This window comes from Schistocerca americana, unplaced genomic scaffold, assembly GCF_021461395.2.
Source record: "Schistocerca americana isolate TAMUIC-IGC-003095 unplaced genomic scaffold, iqSchAmer2.1 HiC_scaffold_86, whole genome shotgun sequence".
NCBI classification, from domain to species: Eukaryota; Metazoa; Arthropoda; class Insecta; order Orthoptera; family Acrididae; genus Schistocerca; species Schistocerca americana.
In genome coordinates, this window is record NW_025726631.1 from 112,095 (window position 1) to 126,901 (window position 14,807).

General features: G+C 40.3%; 1 protein-coding gene across 2 annotated transcripts in view; it reads right to left on the reverse strand.

Moving 5' to 3' along the window:
* The window catches only part of LOC124591661, a 238,492-nt gene that overhangs the window by 100,566 nt on the left and 123,119 nt on the right, over window positions 1-14,807 (reverse strand). For both annotated transcript variants that reach the window (XM_047131756.1, XM_047131755.1), the window contains exons 2-3: window positions 12,953-13,254; window positions 3,292-3,493 (exon numbers count right to left, since the gene is read on the reverse strand). In XM_047131756.1, coding sequence (XP_046987712.1) covers window positions 3,292-3,493; window positions 12,953-13,254 — 504 coding nt within the window. The remainder of the gene's footprint in view (window positions 1-3,291; window positions 3,494-12,952; window positions 13,255-14,807) is intronic.

The following is a 14,807-nucleotide window of genomic DNA, read 5'->3' on the forward strand; positions in this document are numbered from 1 at the left end:
CCGCCATATTCTCCAGATATGAACACGTGACTCCTTTTTGTGGGACTAAATTAAATACAAAGTGTACAACAATAACCCCAAAACCATTGCTGAGCTGAAAACGATCATTCAGGTGGTCATCGGCAGCATCAATGAACCGACACTTGAGCGGCTCGTGCAGAATTTCATTATTTGTCTGCAACATATCGTCGCCAATGACGGCAGGCAAATCGGACACGTTATAACCTACATCCGACTGTCTGTAATGATGTTTACATGTTAAATAAAGTGTGTGCATGCCATAGTTTGTAACTAATTTGCATTTTTTTTCATATAGTTCAATAATTGTCATCCTGTATAAATGCAATAAATGCTAATTAAGTAAGGAAACTGTTTTTCAGATCACATAGATGAAAACTGTTGATAATGATAGTAATATTCTTTAATGGAATAGTTGAGTGATACATGTGTACTGGAATTGATTGTAGTTTGACTATAAATGCGTAATGTAGAGGTTGATTTTAGAATATTAAATTGGTTGGTTGAGAATTATCAGGTGATGATACTATGGTGAAATAGGGTCCTCGTGAAATGTTGAAAAGAGTGGAGAGTGGAGAGATGAGAGATGATGATGATGATGATGGTGATTATATTTTGGCACGAATGGAGAGAATGATATTAGGACTATGGAACTTTATATTATACTGTTATGTTTAACAATGGCAAAGAGTATGTAAGGTCATTATATGATACATATGCATCGTATGTTCCATGACTCAGTTTCCACAGTTTATATCACAGAACAACAAGCACAAATACAGGTCTCAACAATTATGGTGTTATTGTAAACAATAATGTGTACTAAGCTTTCAACTGCAATCCATAAAGAGCATGAACCACTGTGATGAACATGCTGGCACAAAGTACCTCTCTGCAGTAATTAAAAAAAAAGTATTGAGTAGTTGCAAGAAAATTCTCTGATACTTTATGAAATCCCCTGATATTTTGCAGTTGCATGAAATTCCCTGATAATTCCTTATATTCCCTGTTTACAGGCATCCTAAAATAGTTACTTCATGTGCGAGTTCCAAGTATTTCTACATGATCGTGAAATAAATGTACAAGCGGTCTAATCTTACTGATTCAGTGACATAAACTACAACTTGTTCATGAAAAAATACTTTCACTTTCAGTTCACTCCACTGGAAGCAAGAGAATTTAAACATATATGTCATACACGAGAAGCATATATTTCTATTGTCAGTTCTATGAGAGGTTATCTGTTATTATGATACACACTTCCCTTAACATTACAGCTTTGTACGGAGTCTAATGATTCGCACAATCTTACATTTCAATCAACTTTCGAATACACAAATATTTTTGTAAATGTAATCACTTTTGCCTGAAAATCAAATGTGTTTAAGATTCTTTCAGTCTGTAGTTCTGGTATAACAACACTTACAGAATTTGTATCTTCTGTTTGGGTAAACAGTTTTATTGCTTTTGATGCCTGTGTGGTCCCCTCTTCAGCTAGGAGGCTTATTTCACTCATTCATGTGACTGGAAGGTTAGTAAAGCAGATGTCACAATGTTGAGTAGATGTACAACATCTTTCTACAAAAGGTCACGTCTTCTGCTGTTTACTAATAATTTTTTCTTCTTAAAAAAAAAGTTATTCTTCAAAAGATATCTGTAGCTTACAAGAAAATTGAAAATAAATTTTCCCATACTTAGAGGAAGCTTTTGACAAAGTTGATTGGAATACTCTTTCAAATTCTGAATGTGACAGGGGTAAAAAACAGGGAGCGAAAGGCTATTTACAATTTGTATAGAAATCAGATGGCAGTTATAAGAGTCGAGGGGCATCAAAGGGAAGCAGTGGTTGGGAAAGGAGTGAGACAGGGTTGTAGCCTCTCGCCAATGTTATTCAATCTGTATATTGAGCAAGCAGTGAAGGAAACAAAAGAAAAATTCGGAGTAGGAATTAAAATCCATGGAGAAGAAATAAAAACTTTGACGTTCGCCGATGACATTGTAATTCTCTCAGAGGCAGCAAAGGACCTGGAAGAGCAGCTGAACGGAATGGACAGTGTCTTGAAAGGAGGATATAAAATTGAACATCAACAAAAGCAAAACGAGGATAATGGAATGTAGTCTAATTAAATCGGGTGGTTCTGTGGGAATTAGATTAGGAAATGAGATGCTTAAAGTAGTAAATGAGTTTTGCTATTTGGGGAGCAAAATAACTGATGATGGTCGAAGTAGAGAGGATATAAAATGTAGACTGGCAATGGCAAGGAAAGCGTTTCTGAAGAAGAGGAATTTGTCAACATCGAGTATAGATTTAAGCGTGAGGAAGTCGTTTCTGAAAGTATTTGTATGGAAGTGAAACATGGACAATAAATAGTTTGGACAAGAAGAGAATAGAAGCTTTCGAAATGTGGTGCTACAGAAGAATGTTGAAGATTAGGTGGGTAGATCACGTAACTAATGAGGAGGTATTGAATAGAATTGGGGAGAAACGAAGTTTGTGGCACAACTTGACTAGAAGAAGGGATCGGTTGGTAGGACATGTTCTGAGGCATCAAGAGATCACCAATTTAGCATTGGAGGGCAGCGTGGAGGGTAAAAATCGTATAGGGAGACCAAGAGATGAATACACTAAGCAGATTTAGAAGGATGTAGGCTGCAGTAGGTACTGGGAGATGAAGAAGCTTGCACAGGATAGAGTAGCATGGAGAGCTGGATCAAACCAGTCTCACGACTGAAGACCACAACAACAACAACTGTTCCGTTTCGTACATTTCAGGCCCTTATGAAAGTAAGGCATTTAGTGACTGCCGATATTTATGGCACCACACACACTTCCTATTGCAAAAATTATATTACAAGTCAGTACAAACTATTCTCACTCATCCGATACTGTATCCAGAGGCTCAGCTTTATGTCTGCTCGGAGTGCTGCTGGTGGCAGTGTATAACAGAAATGAGAAAGTGTGCTCTGACTGTAGTTTTGTTTCCAGCTGTGGCGTTTACAGAGGCTACGGATACAGATACTGAAATTCTCTGACAGTTACCAATTTCAGAAATAAATATGCTGATACTTTACTAGTACAAACTGTAAAGTGGTCGATTTTGAACCGTAAACGTCAGAAAATTTACACACCATGTCCACTGCCTTTCCACGATGCCCCTAATGATCTAATGAAGGCCCAGGGAAAATTTGTGTATCTCCTGAGATGTGAACAGCTGCCCTGCGTAACCACTGGCAGGTTTACTTACCTTACACTTTAAAAGATGTGACATTTACCGAGTAGGTGAGCTTCTGACTGGGATGGAGGTGCAACTCCGCGAGCCTCGGGCAGTGATCGCAGAGCTCCTGGATGATGAGGGGGTTGACATTGAACCACATGCGCACTATACACAGGTTCGGGATGTTTCGGAAGATCTCTATTGCTTCCTGCTCGTTCCCACCACCCTTACGGTCATCCAGGTAGCACTGCCACAGGGCCCTGCGACACAGTAATGTGTCGATAGTTCATTCGCAAATAGTATCTCTGACAATTTGCAAACAGTGTGTAGTAACCTATTTTAGCATGTATAATTGAAGCTATGCTCTCATAAAACCAGAAGTAAACAGATAAAAAAATTAAATGGCAACAAACACAGACACAAAAATGGAAGAACAAGAACAACACTACCTCTCAGAGCTACCGGTTCCTTCACGTGGCAATAGAACGAAAAGATCATTTGAAGTACCTTTATCTTTACAGTTCTGTACCTCAATTGCTAAAAGCGGAAGCCCTTACTGTTTCACTCTATTGTCCAACTGTCTGTCTGTGTCAGACTGTTAAAAACCTTTTTTTTTTGCAATGCGTAGTCATATCCACTTCAAATTTATCTCACATATTACCATCTACCGTCCCTCAGTGAAGAAAAAAATTTAACCCTCGAAATGGCGTGCCTGCGCATAAAGTGCACCGATCGCAAATGATATTGTTTTGTTCTGTTCCCTAGTTTTACAATTTGAAGTCCATATCTATTCCTTCACTGTTTCTTCAGCTAACACAGTAATAAGTTGTGTTGTCGTACAGCCGAAAGAGCAGCACTAATATAAAATAAACAGCAACCTAGATGAAAAAAAATTACGATTCAAGCAAGAAAATGCCCAGATTCTGAGCCAGCAGCACGATCCCACAATCGGGCAGTTACCTACAAGATAATTAGTAACCAAGTGTGGGTCGCACGGACCTGACCCGACTGTGCCGTGTAATGCTTCGAGTGGGCCATCACTGTGGGGTAACACTTGTACGTGGCAACAGCATGACACGGAGGAAGGTTTTCTTTTATTATTGTTTAATTAAACAGTTATTTAGCTCATATAATGTAAGTTTATTTTATCACTGTTTAATAACACTAAGATTAAACTCTGATTTTGCACATACACGTTTACCTCAGTAACGTAAAGACAACTATTCGTCACATGTGTACAAAGTGTGCTACACACCCACTGGAGCAATAAACTTCTATGTCAGTGCAATAAAAAGATATGGCCATTTACGTTGCAAGTTTGATACTCACAAACTTACTCATCGAAACCTATAGGATGCAGAATCATGGAATTTTGCATGAAGCAATTTTTTACAGCACAACCAAAGGAAAAAACTCCAAAAATTGTTAATTTGCAATTATATCACATGAAAAACATTTTATTTGTCTCTTGTTATCAGACAGACTGACTGTCCACAATCTGTTAAAATCCCTTTTTCTTAGATATGTGTACACATATCAAGTTGAAATTTGTAACACCTTAACGTCTACAGTCCCTCGGCAGTGTGAAGAATGTAAGCTTCTAAGTCAATGTAATCCAAAGATTTATTATTTATTACATATTATTACAGATTATTTACATCACAAATTTTGATACTCGCAAACTCGCTCATTAAAATTTAGGGTACTCCTCATTGACGTAGAGTTATGAAAGTTGGCAAAAAGCATATTTTCGCAGCATAAATAAAGGGAAAAAAAAGAAAATTATGGATTTGTAATTTTGTTATATGAAAAATATATTTCTTTTGCCATTTCAAACATGAAATTAAAACATTCCTGGAAGTCTTGGAATCTCTGGGACTCATACCTTGCAAGTATCAATGTCAATACCAGGCACAAGTCACTAATATTCTAGATTGATAAATGAATAAACTGTTTCATATACATAAATAAGTCTGTATGGAACCCTCAGTGTCCAAGTCCTACTCTCATCTGGTCAATTTATTCTTTCATTTCACCTCGCTGTGCCAATGCAATTTGTGATTTCATTTCACCTCGCTATGCCAATGCAATTTGTGCTTTCATTCCACCTCGCTATGCCAATGCAACGAGTCCCTCGTTTCGACTGTGGTAATATACACCACTCCAGAGGAGTTGTGTGCCCCTACGTCTTCCAACAAACAAATCATACTTGCAACCGAAAATTATAAAATGTCATAGGCAAGAGTACAGTTATTGTTTGGGGTTGTTAAGTTATATTTGCACGTGACGAATTCTATCAAAGAAAGACATCTTCCGAGATGGGGTGGCGGTTGTAGGAGCTTTTTGAGAGGAAATATCTGCTCAGACACAGAAACATAAGATACACATACTGCCATCCTTAGAGGTGCACCGAGTTCCAAAGCATAGGTAGAAACATTTTAAGGTTTTTAAGGAAAGAGATCCCCATTATCCTGTCTGAGTCTCAGTTTGGGCATAATATATTGAATCCAGGAGGTTTAATTGTATATGAGTTGGCATGATTTGTGAAGGAAGTACATGTGTTATTAATGCTCAACATAGGCCTTACTTGTGAGCTTTCAAACCACAAAATTGCAATTTTGGGTGATGTATGATTAATTATAGATGAACATAAGAAGAAACTTATTTTGGAAACTACATAATCCTTCAAGAAATGGCTAGGATTCTGTCTAGTTCGAGGGTTGGGCTAACTATATTATCTCAACATTGTGAATGGAAAATACTTTCTAGGAATAGTAGAAAAGTGCATTGGATAATCGGATGACGAATTGAATCAGGATCTGGGATCACATCACGTGACGAGTGAAGAGCCCGAAGAGTTCTCAATCGGCGAAAGCGTCATCGTATAATTTGTCATGATGGAATGTCATCAGAGACGTTGCAGTACACTTTCACAGCTGAGTAGCCACTGCAGTGTCTTTGGTCCACTTTAGCAGCAGCCAGAGGTAGGGGGGACTCGTGGAGAGGGGAATAACAGCTCTAATAGCACGGGTGGTAGTGTCCGAGGCTTTGCCGATGCCCTCTCGACAGAGGGGACAAAGTGGTAGAGTGCGTGCAAAATAACGTGGCTGATAAATGCGCAATCGGCACGGCACGGATGGAGGGGCAATAGTGATGGGGGTTGCAGGCACGTACTGTACGGGGAATGCCGAGCAGTGGAGGGAAGTGCTGTTCTAAACTAAATTCTACACTCACATTTTTTGTAAGTATTAAGTGGAGCCGCTCGGTGCCCACACTTGTATAGTGAGCATTCAAAAAGATCTACTGTCACCTCTGCTTTGGTTAGTGTCTAGAAAGAATTCCGCTGAAAATGCAAAAAAAGCAGTGATTTGGTTTTCACCAGGCTTTTTAGCCATTTGTAACTTTTAGAGAAGCATCACGTCTTGCAAGTTTTGAGTAAAACCTACACATTTATTCTCCTCACTTACATGCTGTGCACATGCAGCTGCAAGAGAATTCTGAAACTGTAGTTTTATTAATTGAGGAATTGAAGAAAAGTAAAGTAAAGTCAATAGCTAATGAAAAAGCACATCCTCACTACAAAAATAAATGTGTAATGTCTTCACTGATGCTGTTTCAAAACCCAACGGCATATCTCGTTTCACCAGCTATCGATAGCCCTTAAGAATTACACTCTTTCGTCAAAAAAGTCTGTAGTTAGTGGAAATAACAAGGTAGATAATGAAGTTTTGCACAATAACCATTTGGAAAAATATTCTCCTCTTTGTTCGCTATCATTTGCCAACAACATTTCAACAACTGAAACTGTTTGAAAAATATGAGGAATGTTGTGGGTTGCAAAAGTGTGTGCTACACCAGATCAATTTTTTTCAGACTGGTTACAAGTAAAGACCTACACCAAAGTCTAAAGAAAAATTCAATACGTCAGCTAAATTTCATACACGGCTACATATTATGCAGTACGGCCCACACGCAAAATCATAGCGACCCCCAGTTTTCATTACAAACTTTTTCGAAGTTCATGCAATATCACAATAACAATGACCAACAATGAAATGATGGGCACATCATCACGAATCTGACATAAAAGATATATTTAACACAAAAATGCAAGTTTTTTACCAAACAGTCTCTGTAAAATCGTTTGAGAAAGACTGCAGGATGTGGACCTCGGTTCTGTCATCAAAGCGTGTTGCCGACCGGACAAAATGGGGCAAACAACATTGGCCTTCCTTTGCAAACAAATGAATGAACTCACCCTACATATTGGATGAAAACTGATCATTAAGCATCAGCCACCATTCGACAATGACCAGGAAGTGGCAAATCACTAGAAAGTGGTCACTGTCAGAAAGACTGTCACGTAGCAATCACTGTAGCAAGTCCATCAGTTTGGGGAAGAGAGCGCAAGGTCGACAGCTGAAAAAGTGCCACAGGCAACAATGATATGGTTAGGACAGCTCTCTTTGGCAAGAGACAGATCAAGACTGGAGAGAACCTGGTCAATCAGAAGGCCCCTACCAGATGATTTAGTACGAGGGCTATCCACAAAGTACATTACGTTTTGGAATTAAAAATAAATAAAGTATTGGAAAACTTTTTTATTATATACAGATGAAAGCCACACTTAAATACTACTTTTCTACATAGTTGCCATTTAAATTAAGACTTATCGTAGCGATGGACGAGCTGAGAAATTCCTTCATCGTAAAATTCGGCCGCCTGCGGTTTCAACCACGTGGTTACCTCTTCTCGAAGCTGTGCGTCGTCATCAAAATGCTGCATAGCCAACCATTTCTTCATTGCTGGGAATAAGTGGAAGTCGCTCGGTGCCAGGTCAGGACCGTACGGCGGATGAGGAAACAACTCCCACTTAAAAGATTCGAGAACTTCACGAGTGGCATTTGCCGTGTGGGCCCGGGCGTTGTCACGAATCAGCAAGAGCTTTGAGCCCAACTTTCCCCTGCGCTCGTTTCGTATTGCTCTTCTGAGGTTGTGCAGAGTTTGGCAATACCTTTGAGAGTTTACTGTAGTGCCTCTTTCCAGGAAATCCACAAAAATCACACCTTTGCTGTCCCAAAAGACAGTCGCCATCACCTTCCTTGCCGACATTGTCTGCATGCATTTCTTGGGTTTTTGGGGGAAATTTGTGTGCCCCCACTGCATTCACCGCAATTTTGTCTCACAGTTCACACGCTTAACCCACGTTTCGTCACCAGTAACGATGCGATCGAGTAATGAGTCGCCATCTTTCTCGTAAGCGTCCAAAAACGTTAACGCTGCAGCCATTCGCTGATTTTTGTGAATCTCTGTCAAGATTTTTGGTATCCATCTTGCGAAAAACTTGTGGTAACCAAGCTTTTCGGTAATGATTTCATGCAACAAACTTCGTGAAATTTGTGGAAAACTCATAGAGAGTTCCGTTACTGTGAAATTACGGTTTTCACGGACCGCGGCATCGAATTTTCCGACAAGTTCGGCAGTCACTATGCTGGGTCTTCCTCTTCGCTCTTCGTCGTGAACGTTAGTTCGGCCATTTTTAAATATTATGACCCATTGACGCACTCCACCTTCAGTGATTATGTTGTCCCCATACACTTCACAAAGCTGCCGATAGATTTCTATCGGTGTACAGTTTTTTGCAGTCAGAAACTTCACACTTCGCGGCATTTTCAATTAACGCTGAAATTTCAAACTGTCACAGTAACTCAACGGAGTACAGCACGAACCTCTAACTAGCACGGCAGGATGCCGACTGAGCGGCTGAATGTAGGAGGGAAATGGCCGGGTGTGGGGAGTGGTTTCTGAAGATGTGTACAGGAGCAGAATGGGGAAGAAAATTAGCTATGCACATTCAAAGGAACTGTCTCATCGTTTGCCTCAGTAGATTTAATGAAATCGTGCAAAGCCTGAATATGGATGACTGGAAACAGTTTTGAATTGTCATTGTCCCAAGCGTGAGTCCCGTGTATTGCCACTGGATCCTTTCATCCGTTGGTAGTGGTTCTGGTGATAGTGATGGTGGTAATAACAATTATCATCATCATCACCATCATCATTACTAACAATACAATATTAATAATAACAATATATGAAGCAACAGTATCATGAATATACATCGACAGCAATACTGAAGCAATTGGATTCTAAATAATACACGAAAAAATCTGTTCGTTCATGTTATTCTACTTTGTATAGTTTAATATCAGCTGTTAGTCACATTTGGTTTGGGTCCCACACACTCGAGTAATGCTCTAAGATGGATCGAATGATGTATGTAAGCAATATTATTTGGAATTTGATTGCAATTTCCCAATGAAATTAAATATACCATCTGCTTTACTTCTAATTGCCTATGTGGTCATCCCATTTCAGATTCCCACAAATGGTTAAAGAAGTGTTTGTACGAGTTGAACGATTCCAATAATAACTCAGGGATGTCGTACTCGTAGAATACCACATTCGTGTGTTTTCTTAAGTACGTAATTTTACTTTTCTGTACATTTAAAGAAAGTTTCGAATATTACGAAATCTTGAATACAAATGAACGAACAGTACTGGTTGCAAAACTGGATTTTTTATTTTATTTCTCCTCCAATGATGCATTTAACCTTATACAAGGCATGTTCAGATTGATCTATGAGAAAAAATACAACCTTGCATACAAGTGGCATGACCGTGATTTAGCAAAAAAGCCAGTAACAGTCAATGCATTAAAAGCCCAAAAAATTTAAAAATATATAAAAAATAACTTACTGATACAGAAGATATTAAATACACGGGCAACTGGGCCTAAAACATACGAAAGACCCAGCAGGTAGCTGCCCACATTTTTTTGACAAGGCCTTGCGTGGTGTCCTATAAAACACATTACCGTAAGAATAGCTGAGATGTATTCAAAAACAAATGACCAGCTCAGTCTGACAAGAAGTACGTACATCTGCATAAATATGCAGCAGATTGCCTTTTCAGATAAGCGGCACCGTCCACGTCTACTAGAATGGGCTCTAGCCTACACAGATGCATCACGCAGTAAATACGTAGCAGCCACAGTTGCTCACACTTCATGTACTACTGAGAAAAGAAATGTACAAATAGAAACGGCTAGCATACACAGCCCACAGCAGGTGGATGAGATTGTGATAGGTTTCCAGATTTATTCACAAAGAGAAACATGACAAACACTAAAGCCATACAAAAGATCTTGCTTACAATTGCAGGTAAAATGTTTATACAAATTGGTCATAGTAAACAAGGCTAAATATCTTTTTAAAAATCAGAAATTATAAAAGCCTATACTGCTGTAATGTAAACGAATAAAATCTGCACGAGGGTACCGAGAGAATTTATTTCTCAGTGCACCAAGCAGTATTATGGCTAAAAATTACTTCATGCACTTTCTTCTCCTTCAGTCAAAACTAGGCCACAGACATGCTAAATAGTGTCATATTACAGTGAGTAACCTCAGAAAGTAAGACAGAATCAAATATAGCCTATCTGGATGCTAATAACTGAGTCATAATACACTGACGGATAAAAAAATCTCGACACCCAGTGTGAGTTGTCCTACATAAATGAAAGTTGGAAGGCGTGTTTGTATATCTGAAAGATGTCACCTGTCCAGACTTCACACCAGTCGCGTAGCAGCGGCACCAGTGACGCCACTGTGAGGATGCGAATCAGCCCGCATCTCGTGGTCGTGCGGTAGCGTTCTCGCTTCCCACGCCCGGGTTCCCGGGTTCGATTCCCGGCGGGGTCAGGGATTTTCTCTGCCTCGTGATGGCTGGGTGTTGTGTGCTGTCCTTAGGTTAGTTAGGTTTAAGTAGTTCTAAGTTCTAGGGGACTTATGACCACAGCAGTTGAGTCCCATAGTGCTCAGGGCCATTTTGATGCGAATCAGATTTGCTTCAGACACGCACTCTAACTGTTGTGAGCTCTAGGTACCTTCGAGATCGGACACGGCGGGTTGACGTCAGTCACGAAAGGCTTAAAGACGACAAGGATGTATCGACACCTCGGTGAATTTGAGTGAGGTCGTGTAAGACGGCTACAAGAAACTGGATGTTCCTTCTGTGGTATTGCAGAAATACTCGGCAGGAATGTAGCCACTGTACACTGATCACTGGCAGTGGTGGTCGAGAGAATGTACAATTGGGAGAAGACCGCGCTTCAGACGACCGTGTGGCACTGCCGAGGGGAAGGCCGTCGTGTTCGGTACGTGCGTCTGCAGCACCAATTTGAGCAGCACAATGCCACGATGAACTGTTACAAATTGGTTAGTTCGAGGACAGCTGAGAGCCAGACACTGTCTCACGTGCACTTCACTTACCTCAAACCACCACCACCTCCTGCGACTTCAGTGCTGCTAAGTGTTGTCTGATCGAGCTGATTCTGCCTCAGTGCTCGACCTGTTGTGCTGCCATTCGTGAACACCATTCCAGAAGGTGTTTTCCAAAAGGATAACACACGCCCGTATACCGCTGTCGTAATCCGACGGGCTCCACACAGTGTCGACGTGTCGTCTCGGCCTGCTCGATCGCCACACCTTTCTCCGATCGAGCACGTACGGGACGTCACGAGATGACGACTCCAGCATCGGCCACAAACTGCATTAACCACCCCCGTGTTGAGCAGCCGAGTGCAACAGGCGACGAACTCCGTCTAGCAAATTGGCATCTGGCACCTCTACAACACCACGAACGCACGTTTGCGTGTTAGAAATTATTCTGGTGGTTACACCGGTTATTAATGTACCGGCATTTCACATTTGCAAAGGCTTCTCTCTTGCTAAGATTAATCTGTGATCTCGAAATGTTAATCAGTTAAATATGTTACCTAGACAGATGTATGGCCAAAATTTCATTACTCTACAGTAATTAATTTTCGGTGCTGCGATTTTTTTCCATCATTGTATTTATGACCCCAATGACAATCCTATTTTTCTCCACAACGGTCAAATATTTTCGAGTTTTCGATATATCTGAAGGTGTTAGGAATTAGAGCATCCCAGACGATGATACCGTATTCGTCCAAGGCACCTATACTGTGACAATCAGAAAGTACTTTTCGTACGTCACAGCCCTCAAACAGGTGGCCTCTGTCACTGGGCGCAATGGGTGGGTTCAGTTTTATTAAGTATTCCCAGATTTTTTACACATACCGTATGCTCGTGGCAGAACTCACCTCAGTTGATATAAAACACGATTCCGATTGTAATTTTTTTGCGAGAAGTGGCATGTTTCGTTCCAGCTGAACTGGAGCTGAATTTAAACTGTCCCTCCAGACCAGATCGTTCACACTTTTCTAAAACTCCATCGGGATAAAAATGAGGGCGAGGATAAATGAACAGATACACGCTCACATACAAACCTAAAGGAGCAAAATAGAAAGGTAAAGAGATTGCTATACACACTGGCTCATAGGTGGCAGAGGGAAAAAGATTAACGGGGAATTAATAGCATACACACATACCAAGTGCCTCTACCACATCTACCCAACACCCTCTCAATCTAACAAATACAAAAAAAAAGGAAAACAGTATTCTAAAACTGGAATACATTTTCGGTTAAAACCAGATTACTCCAATGAGTTGACCTGACAGTATGTTTAAATGCAAAGTTTTCAACGTCAACGTTACAATATAGTAAATAAAGGTATCACCCCACAATATTTTTTAAAAGCAGAACAATTCGCGTTTTATGTATTAGTAGGTTTCTTACCCAATATTGCATTCCCTGTCAGCCCACAACTTGGAATCTTGAGACAGCTTTTTCCAACGACGGCACACGTTCGGTACCACATCCAGTAGATCGGTGAAAGCCACGTGGGACAAGATCATTAGCAGCAGTTCGTCTGGTAAGTCATTGATGCCCGTATGCCACATCACGCTGCCTTCAGCGGGCACGTGGCGCCTGCCTCTGTAATTGCAGCCTGAAGCCATTTTGCTGTCGGGTGGGCCTTCAGCCCGCGGCGAGGTGGAAGGAGTTGTCATGTGGACGTCTGTCAGATATGTTCGCAAGCGCTGAAATAAAACAAAATGAGTTATAAACCTAGATTCATACGAATCTGTGGATTTCAACTGCTGGCAACAACGTTAGTGAGCTGATGCTGTTATTCATTGCACTATCACTTGACAGTTTTTTTGAAATCATTTCTTACAAGTGAAAATCGTAAGTGGCGAGTTAACAGTGCGATACCATGCCGACAGAGCGTTGACGTCATTTATGTGACAGATACAAGGCTTAAGAACCAAGCGGGTGACGTTACTAGGGAAAAAAGGATAGCAAAATAAAATATCACGAATTAACACGTTCTCCACTAGATCATAGATGGTTTTGGGTAGAGAATGTTGTTCTTACTAATGACTTAAACACAGTAAAAACTTACACGAAGATTGTTCCCCTCAACGAAATGCCACTGCCAATAAACCCACATGGATCCAGTAAACAGAAAACCTACGCCACCACCAACAAAAACGGAACAGCACACAGCATGTAGGAGAACAGATGTGGAATATGGAAGATAGGAGACGAGTTATTAACAGACTTGAAGCTGCAATACGTACAACACTTGCTCGTGAAACACAATTTAGAGTCCCTATCCAGCAAACAGTTTTAGTCTGCCAGGAAGTTTCAGTTAACAACATTATGACATTATATGCAAAACTTACGACCAAAGTCTAAAACAAATACCGCATTTATCCGGTTATAAGACGAGGTTTTTCCTAGATCGGTTGTCCGAGAAATACAGGGTCGCTTATATTCGCATATCGAGTAACTGCTGCTCAGGACAACGTTTTTACATTGTTTAATAGATGAATGTAGGGTCGTCTTATATTTACAGATGAAGCTTTGTCCATTGAGGTCTCATATTCATAAAAAGGTATTTTTAACGATCCCGAACGGTAGTGTGTAGAAAACAATGCTTGCGTTCAAAGAGAAAGGGATTTATCGATATGCCGAAGCACTCGATACAATATTGACTTTCTCGATCAATCACGTGACATTAGACTCGTCGTGCGAGCGCTAGGGATACGCGAGAAGCTATGTACTAGAAACTACGACAATCAAATGATCTGCTTAAAACCTGACAATTCTGTGAAACGCCCGAGGAAATAACATTCAATTCTATCAACTTAAAAACTTCTATTGTATTTGAACAGGTTCGTAATAAAAGTTCTCATACATATGGATACTGTATACACTCATCTATGTTGCTTTTAAAGTAAAGGTAACATTCAAACGGGAAGATGTTCTCCTTCGAAAACCATTACTTGATTCTGAACCCAAGTCAATATTTTGTTTATGACAAACTATAACGATTTGCCGCTTGGGTTGCAAATGAGAAATTCGCTCGATGTTCACGATGTGGCGACGTCATTTATCCACTACGCCAAAAACAGCGGGTGAAAGCTGCAGCTGATAGACATTTATCTTTGCCGTAGTCGGCTTGGTTACGAGTTGTATATTCTTGTTAGTTTTTGATCTGTGCTTGGAAAAAAAAATGTTATCTCATGAAAAAGCTGTTACTTCATAAAATATAAAGGCTCCCATAGTGGTGACCCCGAAAAATTGT